This window comes from Mobula hypostoma, chromosome 4 (genome assembly GCF_963921235.1).
Source record: "Mobula hypostoma chromosome 4, sMobHyp1.1, whole genome shotgun sequence".
NCBI classification, from domain to species: Eukaryota; Metazoa; Chordata; class Chondrichthyes; order Myliobatiformes; family Myliobatidae; genus Mobula; species Mobula hypostoma.
Window position 1 is genome coordinate 165,807,292 of NC_086100.1, and position 20,420 is coordinate 165,827,711.

At 41.7% G+C, this 20,420-nt stretch overlaps 1 protein-coding gene across 9 annotated transcripts in view; it reads right to left on the reverse strand.

The window, feature by feature from the left end:
- stpg2 (sperm-tail PG-rich repeat containing 2) overlaps positions 1-20,420 on the reverse strand; it is a 751,871-nt gene that overhangs the window by 384,467 nt on the left and 346,984 nt on the right. For 6 of the 9 annotated variants that reach the window (XM_063046889.1, XM_063046888.1, XM_063046882.1 and 3 more), the window contains one exon: positions 20,251-20,366. The exons of the other annotated variants lie outside the window; for them this stretch is intronic. In XM_063046889.1, the coding sequence (XP_062902959.1) occupies positions 20,251-20,366 (116 nt within the window). The remainder of the gene's footprint in view (positions 1-20,250; positions 20,367-20,420) is intronic. 9 annotated transcript variants of the gene reach the window in all.

The window sequence follows — 20,420 nt, forward strand, 5'->3', positions numbered from 1 at the left end:
CTTCATCTGGATTGAAAAATAGAAGGGAGAGAGCCAGCTATCACTGCTGGCTCCTGATCCACCCCTTCCTTTTACATCTTTATACTTGCTAGCTTTTCTTCATCTCTCAGTCCAGATGAAGGGTCTCAACTCAAAAGGTTGACATCCCTTTCCCTCCACTGATGTTGCTGGACTCACTGCGTTCCTCAAGCACTTTTGTGTGTTGAGTTAGTGGTTCAGGCTGGGACCTCCTAATCAGGAGGTTTTATTTAAATTCATTTCCTGTTAGAAGCCTATTAAAGTTGCTTTGTCTGTTTTACATGTTGTTCATTGCAAGCCTGAGGGACATTGCTAGAGTTTTGCTTAAAGTTAAATATCTTATCTCTAACAACATTTATTTTAATTCAAATTCTACTCTCTGCAATACTTCAGTAAACATTTTGAGTTCACAAAAATCAAATCGATGCATACATAGTATTTCAATTTCGTCTCAGCACCAGATTTTACATAAATTTAACATTCCCTCCGTGCTGTTGAAATCTCTGCTGCAGCGAGACTGCCAGTCTTGTTTGCTTTTATAATGCTTTAATTTCAGGAGAATTCACACCCAGCACCTTGTTAGCTCTCAGGCGAGAGTGCTACCCATCGACACAACGGAAATACATTTAAAGGTCGGGTATCATTTTAAAACATCTCACACTTTTAAAGAAAATCTTCCTGGATTTAAAGTGGAAAAGAATTTTTAAATCAGGTGCACCTGTACAAAAAGAAAATCTAGACATATATTTCACTACCCTTTGAAAAAAAACTTACCCTTCTAAATCTTACCTCTCTCACCTTAAACTTATGGCCTCTAGTTTTAGACACCTAGGTAAAAAAGATTGACCACCCTTTTTTATGGCCTTCATGATTTGATAAACCTCAATCAGCCTCCCTTGCTCCAGGGAAAACTGTCCCAGTGTCTCCTTAGAACTCACGCCCTCCAGTCCTGACAATACCCTTGTGAATCTTAGCAACGCACACAAAATGCTGGAGGAACCCAGCGGGCCAGGTGGCATCTATGGAAAAAAAGTAGTTGGCATCTCAGCCCAAAATGTCGACTGTACTTTTTTCCAAAGATGCTGCCTGGCCTGCTGAGTTCCTCCAGCATTTTGTGTGTGCTGCTTGGATTTCCAGCATCTGCAGGTTTTCTCTTGTTTGTTCTTGTGAATCTTTTCTGTCCCCTCTCTAACTTAACCATATCCTTCCTATAGTATGGTGACTAGAGCTTCACACAATGTTCCAGGTGCAGCCTCACCAATATTTTGCATATGACATCTGAATTCTCAAACTCAATCCCTATCCATGAAGGCAATATCTATCAGACAGGTGCTTTAAATCCCAAAGGAGGAGAAGACAGACATTCCAATTGCCAGTCCAACACCAACCTTCATCAACCCCTCTAAAAGCAAATGACTTAGACACCACTTCATCGATCTACAGATCTTGCTGTATCAAGATGGTTGCAGGGAAGAAGGATTTCAGCTACAAGGTCGGATGAAAGAAGTTGAAGTTGCTTTCTTTAGACTGAAGAGAAATGAGAAAAGATTCGATAGGGGTATACAAGATCATGATCGGCTTACATATGATAGAAAGAAAAAAGGCATTACCGCGGTGGTAAAAAAGACATTGGGTATGCTTGTTGTCATTGGATACACCAGTGAGTACAAGAGTTGGGAATCATATTACAGCTATATAAGATGTTGGTGAGGCACCACATAGAATATTCTGTGAAGGCCTAGTCATTATACTGTAGGAAAGATGTGATTAAGCTAGGGAGAATGGAGAAAATTTTCACAAGGATGTTGCTGGAACTGGAGGGCTTATGTTACGAAGAACAACCGGATAGGATGGGACTGTAGACTGATAAACTGGGAACATTTTGCATTAAAGATAACGGGTCATAGAACTTCCTAAATAGAATCATTGGTAGACACTGAATCCAAAAACCATATTTTTGAAAGGAATTGTTCAAATAACTGGTGAAAGCAAGGGAATTAAAGTAATTGCAATGATCTTTCAGAGAATCAGAATGGGTGCACTGGGCGAAAAGTAGCCAAGCATTAAAACTCTTTAATTCGACAGAGAAGTCTTAATTCATGCAATGAAAATCTTTTATTCCGGCAATTGCTGAAGACTCAGAGGGGAAATTTTTGATATTGTGAGATGACATGGAACAAGCTCACTTTGAGAATTGGCAGAGAACGTGCATAGTCCGTTCTACACTACTGCACAGACAAAATTACCCCCAGGACTTTTATTTTAATCAGCATTTTGGAAGTATTTTTAAAAACCAACAGTATTGAAACAAATAAAGACTGTACACAAGCCCCAAACAAAGGCAAGGAATGATAACGTACAATAAGGATGATTAATTTGCCAACTTCTACTTTTCAAAAATTTAATAAAATATATCTGAACCCATGCATTAAGCAGTAAAAAGCAATACTACATCACCTGTTGCTATAAAGTGCCATAGTGATCATTGCTAGCAGACTTAATTGATATAAATTCCTGAAATGGATCAATAAAGGCACTTTAGCTTAACATCAGCCTTTGGTGTAAATCAAAGGTATACCAGAGGCTCCCAATACCTCTTTCAACCATAATATCCCGTACATATAATTCAAATGGGCTTTAGACCAAAGTAGAGAGCATTCAAACCATGTTCTCTGAACTCATTCACAATACGCCTGGTCACCTGAACTTTAACAGCTACCATTTGTGAGCGAGGTCAGAACTAGGAAGCAAAAACGTAAGATAGCCATCACCGAATTCAAAAAGGATTTCAGAGGAACCACCTTCACTCAGAGAGTGCTGAAAATATGAATTTGTTACCAAAGGGAAGCTGCATGAATGCACTTGAGGGGATCAGCATAAAAGGAGATGGGAACAGAAGAATAACCTAGTTGGTTTCTATGAAGAGGGAAGAGGTGCGTGGAATAGTAACACTGAGTAGTTGAACCAGGTAGCCTCTGTGCTATGCATTTTATGTCATTAGCAGCAGACTTATCTTTCAGAATGTTTCATCTTTTATTCCTACGATATGTCACTGCATTGCATAATAAATTGATTTTGATCAGGTAACTTTTAATCCCATTTATAAAATCATGATAACAGGGGATTGCAGAGTGGTGAAGGGTGGAGGGCAGCAGGAGGAACAGGGGCTCCTTACCTCCAACAACCAACATGCATGTGTGTTTCATGGATATATTTCAAGAACCGCTCAAAAACCTGTCAAATTTAAATTCCTGCCAACAATTTAGTGTGTGGCTGTTGAAAATTTGTTCTTTTTTAAAAAATAGTTAACCAACTGATAGCCAGCTGTTCCCATTTCTTTAAGAATAACGCCCATCCTTACTAAATCACCTCAAACCACACAGGTTCCTCAACACTGAAGTAACCTTTCTGATGTCATCAACCATCAGTGCCTACTGTGTCACTTTCATGTCGTGGCTCAGATAAGATGAATTTGGACAGGGAGACAGATGTGCTGACATACTTAATAGCCACATGCAGTTTATATGGCAAGCAAGGGACAGCTTCAAAAGTGGGAGACAAGAAATTTCATAACAGGCTCCCTTGTCAAGATGCCATGTCAATTACAGGATTGTCACTCTCATGACATGGGAGAGATGCATGAGAGAGAGATGCACGAGAGAGAGATGCACGAGAGAGAGAGAGAGAGAGAGAGAGAGAGAGAGAGAGAAGGAGAGAGAAAGAAATATGAGAGAGTGAGAGAGAATGTGTACATTCATCTTATTCATCTTACTGGAATGTAGTTGAGGAGAAATCTGCTCCCCCTCCCCTCCAATGATCTCTATCTCTTGTGAGCTCAGCAAAGGCACACATTGACAGCAGATCCAACAAGGGAATGTTAACTATCTGTCTGTCCTTACTTTCAAAAGGCACCTTGACTACGACTTGTTTGAATAGCCGTTCCCCTTTTTCTTGTAAGAATATACTCCATTAAATGACTTCACAGACAGGGTGAAAAGGTGTGTAATTATGGTAACTGGTTGCTGAATGTAGAAAAGGCTTTATACTCTGGTATTTTTCCCCATTTCCCAGGTTACAGACGCTGTAGTTCTCACACCCTCCACTCTACAAATCCATGGATTTGACCTTCAAAATCAAGTACAGTACTGAGGGAATGTCACTGGTGATACTTGTACCACCAGGCTCATGGACAACTTCAGTCCCACAGTATTAAGACTCGCACAGACCTTTCTATGATAAAGATGAATTTATGATAGAGTTATAGAGTCATACAGCATTACAGCACAGAAAAGGCCCTTCGGCCCATCTAGTTCAGGTAGAACTGTTATTCTGCCTAATCCCAGCAAACCACACCTGGACTGTAGCCCTCTACACCCTCCCACTCATGTAATGTACTTACTCAAACTTCTCTTAAATTTTGCAAAATAAGCCACATCCATCACTTCTACTGGTAGCTCGTTCCACACTCGCACCACCCTCTGAGTGGTCCCCATCAGATTCCCCTTAAGTGGTTCACCTTTCACCCTTAACCTATGACCTCTATTTCTAGTCTCACCCAACCTCAGTAGATAAAAGCCTATCTACACCCCTCATAATTTTGTATACTTGTATCAAGTCTCCCCTCATTCTCCAATGCTCCAAGGAATTAAATCCTAACCTATTCAATTTTTCCCAATGAGTCAGGTCCTTAAGTCCTGGGAACATCCTTGCATATTTTCTGTATCCTTTCAATCTTATTGATATCTTTCCTGTAAGTAGGTAATCAGAACTGCATATAATACTTCACATTTGTCCTCACCAACGTATAATACAGCCTCCACATAACATCCCAACTCTTGTAATCAATATTCTGACTTATGAAGTGCAATGTGCCAAAAGCTTTATGACCCTATCTACCTGTGACACCTCTTTCAAGGAATAATAGATCTGTATTCTCAGATCTCTTTGTTCTACTGCACTACCATTCATTATACAAGTCCTAACCCATTTTGTCCTAACAAAGTGTAACACCTCAAACTTGTCTGCAATGAATTCCATCTGCTATCTTTCAGCCCATTTTCCCGGCTAGTCCAGATCCTGCTGTAAGCTTTGATAGCCTTCCAATCTTGGGGTCATCCACAAATTTCATGATCCAGTTTACCATATTACCATCCAAATCATTAATATAGATGACAAACAACAATGAACCCAACATCAAACCCTGCGAAACACCAGTAGTCACATGCCTCCAGTCTGAGAGGCAACCATCTACTACCACTTTCTGGCTTCTCCCATGAAGCCAATGGCTAATCAAATTTACTACCTCATCTTGAGTACCAAGCAACTGAACCTTCTTGACCAACCTTTCATGCGGAACCTTGTCAAACATGTAGACAGTATCTACTGCCTTGCCTTCATCAACTTTCCTGGAAAACTCATCAAAAAACTGGATAAAATTCATTATACATGACCTCCATGCACAACGTTATGTTGTCTACTCCTAATCAGGACTTGTCTTTCCAAATACTTATATATCCTGGCCCTTAGAATACCTTCTAATAACTTACTCACTACTGATGTCAAGCTTACCAACCTATCATTTTCCAGCTTATTTTAGAGCCTTTCTCAAACAATGGAACAATATTAGGCGGGGAGATGAGAACTAGAGCACCAGATCAGAAAGTGAAGGGATGCAGAGGAAAGTAGATGGCAGGACCAGTAAAAACAGTCAGAAGCAAAATAATAGATATGATAGTATGGATAGTTTGAGATGTGTCTATTTTAATGCCAGGCATATTATGGGCAAAAGTGATGAACTCAGAGCATGGATCACATGGAACTACGATGTTGTGGCCATCATAGAGACTTGGTTGAGAGTGGGACACAAATGGGTGCCTAATGTCTCAGGGTTTTGATGTTTTAGAAAAGATAGAAAGGAGGTAAAAGATTAGATTTCGATTAGATTCAACTTTATTGTCATTGTGCTGAGTACAGATACAAAGCCAATGAAATGCAGTTAGCATTTGACCAGAAATGCAAAGAACAGTGTTATTTACAAAATAACTGCAAATAAAAAGTAAGTGCTACAGCACACAAATATAGAAGTACTAAGACAGTACAATATGGGTGCAATACTGCTTAGCGCTGTGATGTGAGGTTCAGCAGGGTCAGAGCCTCAGGGAAGATGCTCTTCCTGTGCCTGCTGGTGCGGGAGCAGAGACTTCTGTAGTGCCTACCGGATGGGAGGAGAGTAAAAAGTCCATGGTTAGGGTGAGATGCATCCTTGATAATGCTTTTCGCCCTGCCCAGGCAGTGTTTATGGTAGATGTTCTCAGTGGTGGGCAATTGGGTGCCGATAATCCGCTGGGCAGTTTTCACCACACACTGGAGTGCTTTGTGGTCCGATACGGGATAATTGCCATACCACACTGAGATGCAGTTGGTGAGTATGCTCTCAGTGGTACAGCGGTAAAGGTCCGTCAGTATCCTGGGACAGAGGTGAGCTTTCTTGATGATCCGCAGGAAATAAAGGCGCTGTTGCTCCTTTTTGATCAGGATGGAGGAGTTCAGGGACCAGGTGAGATCCTCGGAAATGTGGACACCAAGGAATTTGAAGCTTGATACACGCTCCACTACAGCTCCGTTGATGTGGATGGGGACGTGAGTGTGGCTCCTAGCATGCCTGAAGTCCACAATGATCTCCTTGGTCAAAAGAGGGGGAGAGTTGCACTACTAATCAGGAACAGTATCACAGCTGTACTCAGAGAAGACGTAATGGAAGGCTCGTCCATAAAGTGCAACCTCCCTGATGGGATTGTACTACAGACCCCCAATAGCCACAGGGAGACTGAAAAAAAGATATGCGGCCAGATTTAGGAAAGGTACAAAAGCAATAGGGCTGCTGGCATAGGGGATTTAACTTCCTTTATATACACTGGGACCATCTTCATGCAAGTAGATTAGATGGGGTAAAATCTGTTAGGTGCCTCCAGGATGGTTTCTCAAATCAATATATAATATTCCAACAAGTGGAGTAGCTGTACCGGATCTGGTGTTGGGTAATAAGCCTGGACAGATGGTAGACCTTTCAGCAGATGAGCAGTTAGGGAACAGTGACAGCTCCTTGTTTTCAGATAGCTATAAATAAGGATAAATTACAATATGAATTCAATCATATTATGATCACTGCCTCTTGGTTCCTTTACATTAAGCTGTCTAGTAAAATCTGGGTTATTACACAACAGCGAATCTAAGCTAGCCTTTTCCCTTGTAGGCTCAAGCACAAGCTGCTTAAAAAGCCATCTCGTAGGCATTCAACGCATTCCCTCTCTTGTGATCCAACACCAACCCTGATCTTCCCAATCCCCTTGCATATTGAAGTCCCCCATTACAATTGTGACGTTACCCTAATTACATGCCCTTTCCATCTCCCTTTGCAATCTCAACTCCACCTCTTGGCTACTTTCTGGAGGCCCATATATGATTATCATAATGTTTTTTTCACCCTTGGAGGTTCTTAACTCCATCCACAAAGATTTGACATTCTCTGACCCTATGCAACTCTTTCTAAAGATGTAATTCCATCTCTTACCAATAGAGTCACACCTCCACCTATGCCTTCCAGGCTACCCTTTCAATACAAAGTATACCCTTTGATATTAAACTCCCAACTATGACCTTCTTTCAGCCATTACTCAGTGATGCCCACAACATCATACTGACCAATCTCTAATTGCACCACGAGTTCGTCCACTTATTACGAATGCTACGTGCATTTAAGTTCAGCATCTTCTGTCATGTGTTCTTCACCCTGATGAATTTTGTCTCTGTGGTACAACTTAACTCTTTGCTCTGTCTGCATCTGTACCCAGTCATTGGCTTGTCCTTCCTTACATATTACATCATCTATTTGTAAGCCTGCAGGCTCTATCATACTGGTTCCCATCCCCCTTGCCATATTAGTTTAAACCACTCCCAATAGTTCTAGCAAACCTGCTAGCAAGGATTCAAGTGCAACCTATCCCTTTTGTATTGGTCGCACCTGCCCAGAAGAGCTCCCAATGATCCCAGTAGGACTCCAAAAACCGCCCCAACCAATTGGTGGGAGTGAACAAAGGACCCTACAGAAAATCCTGGCAATTCTGGACAATGTCTCTCACCCTCCACATGCCACCTTGGCTGAACAGAGAAGCACTTTTACTTATAGATCAAGACAACTGTGCTGCTCCAAAGTGTGCTAAATGAGGTCATTCTTACCCTCGGCCATTAAGCTCTACAATGGGTCAACCTATAGCCAGCAAAGGGATGACTCCCTCCTGTTAGACTGTTTGAGGTAACTTTTTTTATTATTTCTTACTCCTTTTCTAATATTTGTATATTTATGTATCTGTGCACTGTAATGCTAGTGTGATCCTGTAATTTCCTTTGGGATTAATAAAGTATCTATCTAGCTATCTACCTATCTTTAAGATGAGAAGAGGTAATTTTAACAATGTGAGGGCCAAGATTTTTTTACACACAAAGTGGTGGGTGCCTGGAACGTGCTGCCTGGGGTGGTGGTAGCGGCAGATACATTAGGGACTTTTAAGAGATGTTTACATAGGCACATTAATGTGAGGAAAATGGAGGGATATAGACAGAAGTGATTAGTTTGGTTTTCCATTTGATCACTAATTTAATTGGTTCATCACAACACTGCACACCGCCTGTTCCTATACTGTACTGCTCTATGTTCTATTAGCTATCCGGCACCTCATCCAGGGCTAAGGATGTTTAAAATACTTCACCCAGAGCTCCTACAATTTATGCACTAGCCTCCTGCAAGGTCCAAGAGGACAGCTTGTCAGGCCCTGTGGACTTATTCATCCTAATTTCCCTCAAGACAGCAAGCAACTCCTGTTCTGTAATCTGGATATGTTCCACAACCTCACTTCTGTTTTACCTCATTTCTACAGACTCTCTGTCCATCTTCCAAGTAAATCCAAATGCAAAAAATCCATATACGATGTCTCCCATCTCCTTCAGCTCCATACATAGATCACCACATTGATTTTCAAGTGAACCAATTTTATTCCTTGCTATCCTTTTGTTCTGATATCCTGCAGATGCCCTTGGGATTCCCTGTCATCTTTTCTGCCCAAGCAACCTCATGCCATCTTTTAGCCCTCCTGTTAAGTGTTCTCTTGCATTTCTTACACTCTTCAAGTAACTCGTTTGTTTCTTGCTGCCTACACCTGCTATGCACCTCCTTCTTCTAAACCAGGGTCTCAATATCCCTCAAAAAGTAAGGTTCCCTAAACACTTGCCTTTTAATCTAACAGGAGCATACAGGGTCTGTTCTCACAATGATTCACTTTTGAAGGACTCCCACTTATCAAGTATCCCTTTGCCTGAAAACAACCTACCCCAATCCACACCTGCCCAATCTTTACTGATGCCATCAAAATCGGCTTTTCTGCAATTTGGAATCTCTACCTGAGAATTAGTCTTATCCTTCTCCATTATCATCTTGAAACTAATGGAATAATGATTACTAGGTCTAAAGTAATCCCTCTCACACTACTTCTGTCACCTGCCCTGTCTCATTCCTTAATAGGACAGCCAGTATCATAATCTCTATAATTGGGACTTTTATACATTCGTTAACTCTCGTGAACACATTTGACGAACTCTATCCCATTCAGTCCTTTTACTGGGAATGGGAGTCCCAGTCAATATATGGAACATCAAAATCGCCTACTATCGCAACTCATTTTTCTTGCAGCTATCTGCTATCTCTCAACAAATTTGCTCCTCTAAATCCTGCTGACTATTGGGAAGACTATAATAAAATTTCATTAACGTGGTCATCTATTTCTTATTCCTCAGTTCCACCCATATAGCCACAATAGACAAGCCCTCCAGTATGTCCTCTCTGAGCACTGTTATGATATTTTCCCTGATGAGTAATGCCACCTCTGCACCTCCAATATCTCCCACTGTATCTTCTCTAAAACAATGGAACCCGAGAACATTAGCTGCCTTTACTGCCCTCCTTCAACCAAGGCTCACTAATGGCTACAGTGTTATAATTCCACATGCTGATCCATACTCTAAGCTCATCTGCCTTAACTACAATGCTCCTTGCATTGTAATAGATGCAATTCAGAAGATTAGTCCCCTATGCCTACTTTCCCCACAAACCCTCCACTATGGCCACGGCATTCTGGTTCCCATCCCCTTGCAACTCTAGTTTAAATTCCAGAGCAGCACTAGCAAACCTCTAATCTGTCTTGATCTCCCAATCAATCTCATCAATGCCTGTGCAGTTTATTGTCTTCCTGTAACTGTAACACTGGTGGATTTCAATGATTCGTGCTTAGCCCACTACTCTGCTCTCTCTATATCCGTGATTGTGTAGCTAAGCACAGCTCAAACGCCATCTATAAATTTGCTGACTATTGTTGGCAGAATTTCAGATGGTGGCTAGAAGGCATGCAGGAGAGAAGCGTGCAGCTGACTGAGTGACGCTGCAGCAACAACCTTGCATTCAATGTCATTAAAACCAAAGAACTGATTGTGGACAACAGGAATTCTGCAGATGCTGGAAATTCAAGCAACACACATCAAAGTTGCTGGTGAACGCAGCAGGCCAGGCAGCATCTCTAGGAAAGAGGTGCAGTATACGTTTCAGTCTGAGACCCTTCGTCAGGACTAACTGAAGGAAGAGTGAGTAAGTGACTTCAAAAGTGAAGGAAGAGTGAGTAAGAGATTTGAAAACTGAAGGAAGAGTAAGAGATTTGAAAAACTGAAGGAAGAGTGAGTTCTCGCAATTCTTCCGTCTCCGCCGCATCTGCTCTCAGGATGAGGCTTTTCATTCTAGGACGAGGGAGACGTCCTCCTTTTTTAAAGAAAGGGGCTTCCCTTCCTCCACTATCAACTCTGCTCTTAAACGCATCTCCCCCATTTCACGTACATCTGCTCTCACTCCATCCTCCCACCACCCCATTAGGAATAAGGTTCACCTGGTCCTCACCTACCACCCCACCAGCCTCCGGGTCCAACATATTATTCTCCGTAACTTCCGCCACCTCCAACGGGATCCCACCACTAAGCACATCTTTCCCTCCCCGCCTCTCTCTGCTTTCCGCAGGGATCGCTCCCTACGCAACCCCCTTGTCCATTCGTCCCCCCCATCCCTCCCCACTGATCTCCTTCCTGGCACTTATCCGTGTAAGCGGAACAAGTGCTACACATGCCCTTACACTTCCTCCCTTACTACCATTCAGGGCCCCAAACAGTCCTTCCAGGTGAGGCGACACTTCACCTGTGAGTCGGCTGGGGTGATAAACTGCGTCCGGTGCTCCTGCTGTGGCCTTTTATAAATTGGCGAGACCCGATGCAGACTGGGAGACCGCTTTGCTGAACATCTACGTTCTGTCCGCCAGAGAAAGCAGGATCTCCCAGTGGCCACACATTTTAATTCCACATCCCATTCCCATTCTGATATGTCTATCCACGGCCTCCTCTACTGTAAAGATGAAATTTTACAGTACCATCAAATTTCTGAATGGATACTGAACCCATGAAGAGTATCTCACTACTTTTTTTTTGCACTACTTATTAACTATTTCACATATATGTTTACCGTAATTTAGTTTTCATTATTGTGTATTGCAATGTACTACTGCCGCAGAAACAACAACTATTGCAGCATATATCGGTGATATTAAGCCTGAATCCGATTATGAACACTACCTTCTGCATTCTGCTTTTTACCCTTTGTACTACCTTGATGCGCTTATATTTGGGATGATCCGTATGGACAGCATGCAAAACAAAGTTTTTCATTGTATCTCAGTATATGTAACAACAATAAACCAAATACCGATTTAACCAAGGCCCTCCCCTATTCATTAGTGTAGATGCAACGATTCCAAGGCAGTATTCCAAACAGTACTGAGTTCTCCAATCACAAACAACAGAAAATCCGCAGATGCTGGAAACCTGAGCAACACACACAAAATGCTGGAGGAACTCAGCAGGCCTGGCAGGACCTATGAAAAAGAGTATAGTCAACATTTTGGGCCAAGACCCTTCAGCAGGACTGGAGAAAAAAAGATGAGGAGTAGATTTAAAAGGTGGGGGAATGGGAGAGAGAAACACAAGATGATAGGTGAAACTGGGAGGGGGAGGGGTGAAGTAAAGAGCTAGGAAGTTGATGAAGAAAGAGATACAGGGCTGGAGAAGGAGGAACCGAATAGGAGAGGACAGAAGACCATGGAAGAAAGAAAAGGGGGAGGAGCACCAGAGGGAGGCGATGGGTAGGGAAGGAGATAAGGTGAGAGAGGAGAAAGGGGATGGGAAATGGTGAAGGGGAGTGAGGGGGGGCATTTCCAGAGGTTTGAGAAATCAATGTACATGCCATCAGGTTGGAGGCTGCCCAGACAGAATATAAGGTGTTTACGGCCTCATAGCAACAGTAGGGTTGGACAAACATATCAGAATGGGAATAGAAAGTGGAATTAAAATGGATTGCCACTGGGAGATCCCACTTCTTCTCGTGGCCTGAGCGTAGGTGCCCAGCGAAGCAGTCTCCCAATCTATGTCGGGTCTCACCAATATACAGGAGGCTACACCGAAAGCACTGGACATGGGATATGACCCCAACAGGCTCACAGGTGAAGTGTCACCTCACCTGGAAGGACTGTTTGGGGCCCTGAATTGTAGTGAGGGAGGAGCTGTAGGGGCAGGTGTAGCACTTGTTCTGCTTGCAAGGATAAGTGCCAGGAGGGAGATCAGTGGGGAGGAAAGAATGGGCAAGGGAGTCAAAAGGGAGTTTGGGTTCTCCCTAACTTCCAAGCTCACATATACAGTATGCCTCAAGCTACATTGCTAGAACAGATTTGCTTCCAGAAGCTTGTGTGCAGATTGCCTGCTGTGTTTTACAATAGCAATTAGGAAGGCAAGTTATAGTTTGCCTTCATTGCAAGAAAATTTGAGTGCAAAATTAAAAGGTCCTGGTAGACTGTATGGGAATAATGTGCACAGATCTAATATCTCAGTCTAAGGAGAGATGTAATTGTAAAAAAAGGAATACAAGAAGGGATCACCAGATTGATGTCGGTTTGCACTAGGACCATAGATTAAGCTGACTACGCCTATACACACTTTAGATAAGGCATCACTGTGTCACACAGTGCACAGTTTGACAATGTTGTTTGACATTCCAAAGCACATTATAAGTTGGTCAAAGGATAAAAAGAACTGACATGTCAGTGGAACAAGATTCTTTCAGAGAAACAGTAACCAAGATGGCAGCTCAAATATTGATTGTTTTTGTCTAGTTCCTGATGGGATATGTAAACATTTGCTGCTGATGCTTATAGTCTTTAGAATTTCTTGTTTATTGATCTCACTCAGTGGATTTCACCAGCCAAATGTAATGTGTCAGCTCTTAGAGGCTAGATAACTGTTTTCCAGCAACCACAAACGGTTTCATTAGTGCTAGTTATAACTCCGTGCCACACTGTAAACTAAGAAGAGCAGAATTAAGAAGTACTGAAATATAAGTGTTAGATATTTCAAATGTTAACACAGAATCAGCCAAGGTTTTCTCTCAATTGTAAAACTACTTGCCAGTTGCAGCAAAGCTGCCTTTAATGACTTCAAGTCATTAGTACTGACCAGGGCAATGAAGGCATTTGCAGGATCTGACTCCAAGAGGAGTAATGCAGAAAGGTTGAAAGCCCACTGCATTATTTTAACCAACATTAATGCTTTTCAAGATCACTTGAAGCTCCCATTTCAGCAATGTCATTAAACAGCTTAAAGAATATAAGCCGGAAGGGCCTATTCCATACTGTATCTCTAAATAAATAAAAGTTCATCTAAATCTATTAACTAATTTAGTGTAAACAGCATATTCCTATATTTATACATTTCTCTTCTAATTCCACTGCTGTGATCACTATGCTACAACAGAAAAAGCAATGTAATATTGGTGATCACCCTGCATAATATCACTGTTCAGTCCATAGGGTGATCCAGATTTTGCAGTGATCTGTCTCTGTCCCACTCCCAACCTGGTATTTCTCTCCTTAATCTCCTTCACTATTCAAATGAAGCTCAACATGAAGTCAAGGAACAGTATTTCATCATCCGACAGAGGTTCCAAAAGAGTTCAACAACTTCAGACTACACTGCTTTTAATTTCACATTTCCAACATCCACAATACTTCCCTTTTGTAAGTCTGTATCTCCAATTTATACCTAGATTAAATCTTTATTTCTTATATAAAAGTAAAAAACATTGAGTGCACTCAGCAGGGCAGGCAGCATAAGACCATAAGACATAGGAGCACAATTAGGCCATTCGTCTATCGAGTCTGCTCCGCCATTCCATCATGGCCCATTTACAGTGTCTATAAAAAGTATTCAGCCCCTTGAAAGTTTTCATGTTTTATTGTTTTACAACATTGAATCACAGTGGCTTAATTTGGCTTCTTTGATGCTGATTAACAGAAAAAGACTATTGTGTCAAAGTGAAAACAGAACTCTACAAAGTGATCTAAATTAATTACAAATATAAAACACAAAATAATTGATTGCATAAGTATTCACCCCTTCGTGTCAGTATTTACTGGACGCACTTTTGACAACAATTACAGCTTTGAGTCTGTGTGGCTAGGTCTCCTATCAGCTTTGCACATCTGGACACTGCAATTTTTCCCCATTCTTCTTTAGAAAACTTCTCAAGCTCTGTCAGATTGCATGGGGATCGTGAGTGAACAGCCCTTTTCAAGTCCAGCAACAAATTCTCAATTGGATTGAGGTTTGAACTCTGACTTGGCCACTCCAGGACATTAACTTTGTTGTTTATAAGCCATTCCTGTGTAGCTTTGGCTTTATGCTTGGGGTCATTGCCTTGCTGGAAAACAAATCTCCTCCCAAGTTACAGTTCTCTTGCAGACGGCATCAGGTTTGGTTTCATCAGACCATAGAACCTACTTTCAGCTGACTTCAGAGTCTCCTACATGCCTTCTGGCAAACTCTAGCTGAGATTTCATATGATTTTTTTTTAACGGTGGCCTTCTCTTTGCCACTCTCCCAGTAAGCTGTGACTGGTGAAGCACCCAGGCAACAGTTGCTGTATGCATAGTCTCTCCCATCTCAGCCACTGAAGCTTGTAACTCCCGCAAAGTTATCCTAGGTCCCATGTTGGAATCCCTCACTGGTCCCCTTCATGCACACTCACTCAGTTTTTGAGGATGGCCTGCTCTAGGCAGATTTACATTCTTTCCATTTCTTGATGATTGACTTAACCGTATTTCAAGAGATATTCAGTAGCTTGGAGATTTTCTTGCATCTATTTCTTGACTTGTGCTTTTCAACAACCTTTTTGCAGAGTTGCTTGGCGAGTTATTTTGTCTTCATGGTGTAGTTTTTGCCAGGATACTGACTCACCAGCAGTTGGAACTTCCAGATACAGGTGTGTTTTACTATAATCAAGTGAAACACCTTGACTGCACATGATAATCTCCATTCAACTAATTATGTGACTTCTAAAACTAATTGACTGCACCACTGATGATTTGGTGTGTCATATTAAAGGGGGGTGAGTACTTACACAATCAATTTTTTTTAGTTTTATATTTGTAATTAATTTAGATCAATTTGTAGAGATCCGTTTTCACTGACAAGAAAGTGTCTTTTTCTATTAATCAGTGTCACAAAAAACAACTTAAATCCACTGTGATTCAATGTTGTAAAACAATAAAACGAAAACATCCGAGGGGGTGAATACTTATTATAGGCACTGTATTATCCCTCACATCCCCATTCTCCTGCCTTCTCCCATAACCTTTGACACCCTTACTAATTAAGAACCTATTAACCTCTGCTTTAAATATATCCAATGACTTTTGGCCTCCACAGCTGTCTGTGCAATGAATTCCACAGATTCACCACCCTTTTGCTAAAGAAATTCCTCCTCCTCTCTGTTCTACAGAGCTGTCCCTGTATTCTGAGACTGTTGCCTCTGATCCTAGACTCCCCCATTGTAGAAAACATCCACCCTATCTAGACCTTTCAATATTTGTCAGGTTTCAATGAGAAACCTTTCCCCATTCTATTAAACTCGCACAAGTATGGACCCAGAGCCATCAATTGTTCTCATATGTTATCCTTTCATTCCCTTGATCATTCTCATGAACTTCCTATGAACTATTACAAGGTAATCACAGAAAGCATCTGGGAAAGAGAGACAGAAATACGTTACAGTTCAAGGGCTATACATCAAACTGGGAAAAAAAGAAAATGAGTTTAGCTTTAAGTTAGAGTCACAGAGTTACAGAGCACCACAGAACTGAAACTGGCCTTCGACCCATCCGATTCATGCCGAACTGTTGTTCGGGTGTGTCCCTGTCGACCTACACCTGAACCACAGCCCTCTGTACCCTCCCATCCATCTACTTATCCAAACTTCTCAACATTTTCAATCAAAACTGCATCATTTGTATGAATAACCAAGGATGAGCTGGAGCAGACCACAAGTGTCACAATGCCCACAACCTACTAACCCTAACCCATACACCTTTGGAACGTGGGAGGAAACTGGAACACCCGAAAGAAGCCCACGCGGTCACGGAGAGAACTTGCAAACTTCTTCCAGACAGCAGCAGGAATTGAACCCTAATCACCGGCACTGCAAAACAGTAGCTACGAAACAACAGAAGCTACGAAACAACAGTATACTAACTGCTGTGTTACTGTGCCAACCCATTGTAGCTGTTAAGACAAAGGGGATACTTCCGATGGGGTGAGGTCAGGGTTGTAGTGGGGTAAGCTGTGGATAGATCATCCAGTTGATAAACTAATTAGGGCAGTTGTAGACAAATGATTTCTTTAGTTTCTTTTGTTATCCCATTCCTGCCATTCTTTATCTTGCTCCTTGCTTCATTCAATTATTCCTATCCTATACATATCTTACCTCTCATTCCTTTCTGCCCTCCGTAACATTTTTTCCATTTCACAATTTATTTTATCTCTGATACTTCCTGGTTTGGATGGAAAGCCTGAAACGCTGAGTTTGTTTCTCTCTCCACAATGCTACCTGACCAGCTGAGCGTGTGCAGCTTCTTTTTCCGTTTTTATTTCCGATTTCGTTTACAGGGCGGTGTGGGGTTCAGAAGGATATGGGCCAAGCACAGGAAATTGGGACGAGACTGGTGGGCACCATGGCTGCAATCAACTGGTTGGGCAAATGAGCCTACATGTGACTATTTTCATCATCAGCAATATTTTACTTCAGAGGATAACACATTTGTTAAGCTTGGCATATAGACAAATCAACCAATTCACTGCAAGCAGTGCAGAGCAATGAATTAATTTACTACAGAAAGCAGACGGACATCATCAAAATCACTGCGGAAATCTAAAATCTGGTAGCCAGCACCTCCAGAGATATCCAGTTCCAGCAACCAACAATCAAGTTCTTCTTTTATCCTCCCCACACAAGTATCCCCTTCACATGAACAGAAATTAACCCATTCGTTCTGCATTACATTCTATTATACAAATCGAGAGCAGAGTTTTACCCAATCCATTAAAATCACTCAGAGTAAATGACCAGCTCATTAGGAATAATGTGATTAACCAATTCATAGATTGCACACAGAGCAATCAGTTAATCCATTATGAATAGGACAATGTTATTAATCAGCTCATCATAAGTAAGGATCAAAAAAATGTAAAAATTGATTAACAGCACCAGACTTCTACATCAACCATTGTATTTGGAATAGCACAGACTGATGCAACTCAGTAAAAGAGAAGTTAGAGCTATTAAAGTTCCCTCAAAATAAACAACACAAAATACTTAGCTCAGTTGCAAATCTTATGTCTATTTTCTCATATAATCTTCATGTATTTCTGTTTTTTTTTCTATTTGAAAGAAAGTTCTTCCAATTTTCAAAAGATTCTAAAAGCAAACAGTACCCAGTCAAGAATGGGATCAACTAAATCTCTTAACCCTAAACCATTCTTCTCTCCAGTGACTGTGGCTGAATTTGTAATGACGATTTGTTAATGATTCTTGTCTTTTGCCTGCAGTCTTCACCAGACCAGTAACTATAACTATACATAAACACACACACACACACACACAGTTACCAACATAACATATACTGACACAGAAATACAGGAACACACAGAGAGGCATGCATAGTCACATGTACATGTTTAGATAAATGACCACAATTAATGTACATTAATTCTCACACATGGAAACTCTTCCACACAGAAACTCTCATGCATAGAAATTCTGCAAAGATACTCTCATGTATGAATGCACTGAAACATTTAAGTTCTCATACAGACACTCTCATGCACAGATATTCTCTTCCATCAAACTCTCCCACTCAAAATTACTCTTGCACTGCGATACCCTTGCATAGAAACTCTCACATAAATGCTGTCATGCACCGTACACTAATATACAGATACTGCTTTCTCCTTAGACAGTCTCTCAGTGTTACGGATGAGTCTCTCAGTGTTACGGATGAGTCTCTCACACTCACAGATTCTTGTGATCTTACAAGTACAAGCATTCCCTCCAACAAGCACACACAGTACACTCACACCAATATATACATTCCCTAGACCCAGTTAACAAACAGCAAAGTTATATATATAAAAAACAACTAAAAATGTATCACAATATAGCTAAATGAACCATGAAACTCAACAGAATTTCATTATTAATGGGAGTTTAACAATTGAATCAAGATTGAAAGAAAAGTCACAACTACGCCACTGTAGAGAGTTGTTCTGTTCTAGATTAGTGGAAAGATGCTATCTCTCTTTAGTAGAAGGTGTTGTACTGAATGATCTCTGATGATTGTCTTGACCCAGTTGCTAACTACACTCATTTGTTCCAAGTGGATAATTCCCAGAATCAATTCCTTGATGGCATTGATTAGCTTACACTGATCAAAGGAAATGCCATCATTTCTACATTGCCTTTCATAACACATAGTTCCTGTCATAACATAAGAGTGCAGCAGTCAATTTGAAGATAACAAAATCCCTGAATCAGGGATTCGTGAGTATCTCCTCCAACCTTGTCTACTGCATTCGGTGCTATCGAAGTGGCCTCCTCTACATGAGTGAGACCACATGCAGACTAGGTGACTGCTTTGCCAAGCACCCGCACTCTATTCATCATGGCTGCCTAGAGCTCCCTGATGCTAATCATCTTCATGCCCCTCCACGTTCCTATATTGACCAATCTGTCTTGAGCCTCTTCTGTTGCCATGGTGAGGCTAAGCACAAACTAGAGGAACAGCACCTGGGTAGTCTACAACTCAACAGCGTGAACACTGAATTCTCCAATTTCTGGTAAACTGCTCTCTTCCCCCGCCCCCCGCCCACCCTCCACTCCGCCCCTTTTCTCTCTCCTTTTGATCTACTTAGTTCCTCCTACACTCACCCAAGCTCCCCATCATCCTGGTCCATTCCCCTCCTCCACCCATTTGCCATCACCCACACACTCCTCCCAACAGGTCCTCTCCCCCACCATTCCCATCTGCCCTCCCCACCTTCCTCACCCGATTCCATGCTCCATCTTCCTCTCCTATCAGATTCCATCACCTTTAGGTCCATGTTGCCTCCACCCACTAGCTCCCAGCCTCTCTTTATCTCCACTCTTCCTTCCTCAATCTGCCCATTACTCCATCTGCCTTCCTTCCTCCATTATCCCTCCTCAGCTGGATGTACCTATCACGTTTACTCCACTCCATCCTCCCACCTCTTCACACTGGCTACTCCCTGCCCCTCTGCTCTTTCGGTGCAAATGAAGGATCTCAACACAAAATGTCAAGCGTCCATTTCCCATCAAAGATACTGCCTGACCTGCCAAGATCCTCCAGTGGATTGTTTCTTCTCCCACAGTCAACAATGTTCAGGAAGTTGGTTTTCACTGCTGGAAATTGTAATGTATGTATTGGCCAGAGAACCAGGAAAATCGGCCTATTCTGGAGATCTCCCACATCCACCTGATTACTTACTGCAGCACCTTAAACAGTGCAGCAATCTCCTGGCTCTCCAGTGAAGTATCAGTCTATTTGCGCATTAAGGCCTCTGCAATAGAACATAAAATCTGTTCCTAATACCTTCTAGTGTTCATGGAGACCATAGGGTTTTCAGGATTCTTACCTTTTGTGAAAGAAACTCAACCCATTCTTGTTTAAACAAAGCAGATGGAAAAATCCTTACCTCATAGTCTCCAGGACCCGGGGTGGAAACATTAATCTCTTTAAAGCGGGGCTGTCTGGATACCATTAAAGCCATCTTGGGTGTTGACCTAAGAACAGGCTTATAGGCACCAGGTCCTGAGAAACAACAGAACAAAGAAAGAAAAGATAACTTCAGTAACAATCGGCAAG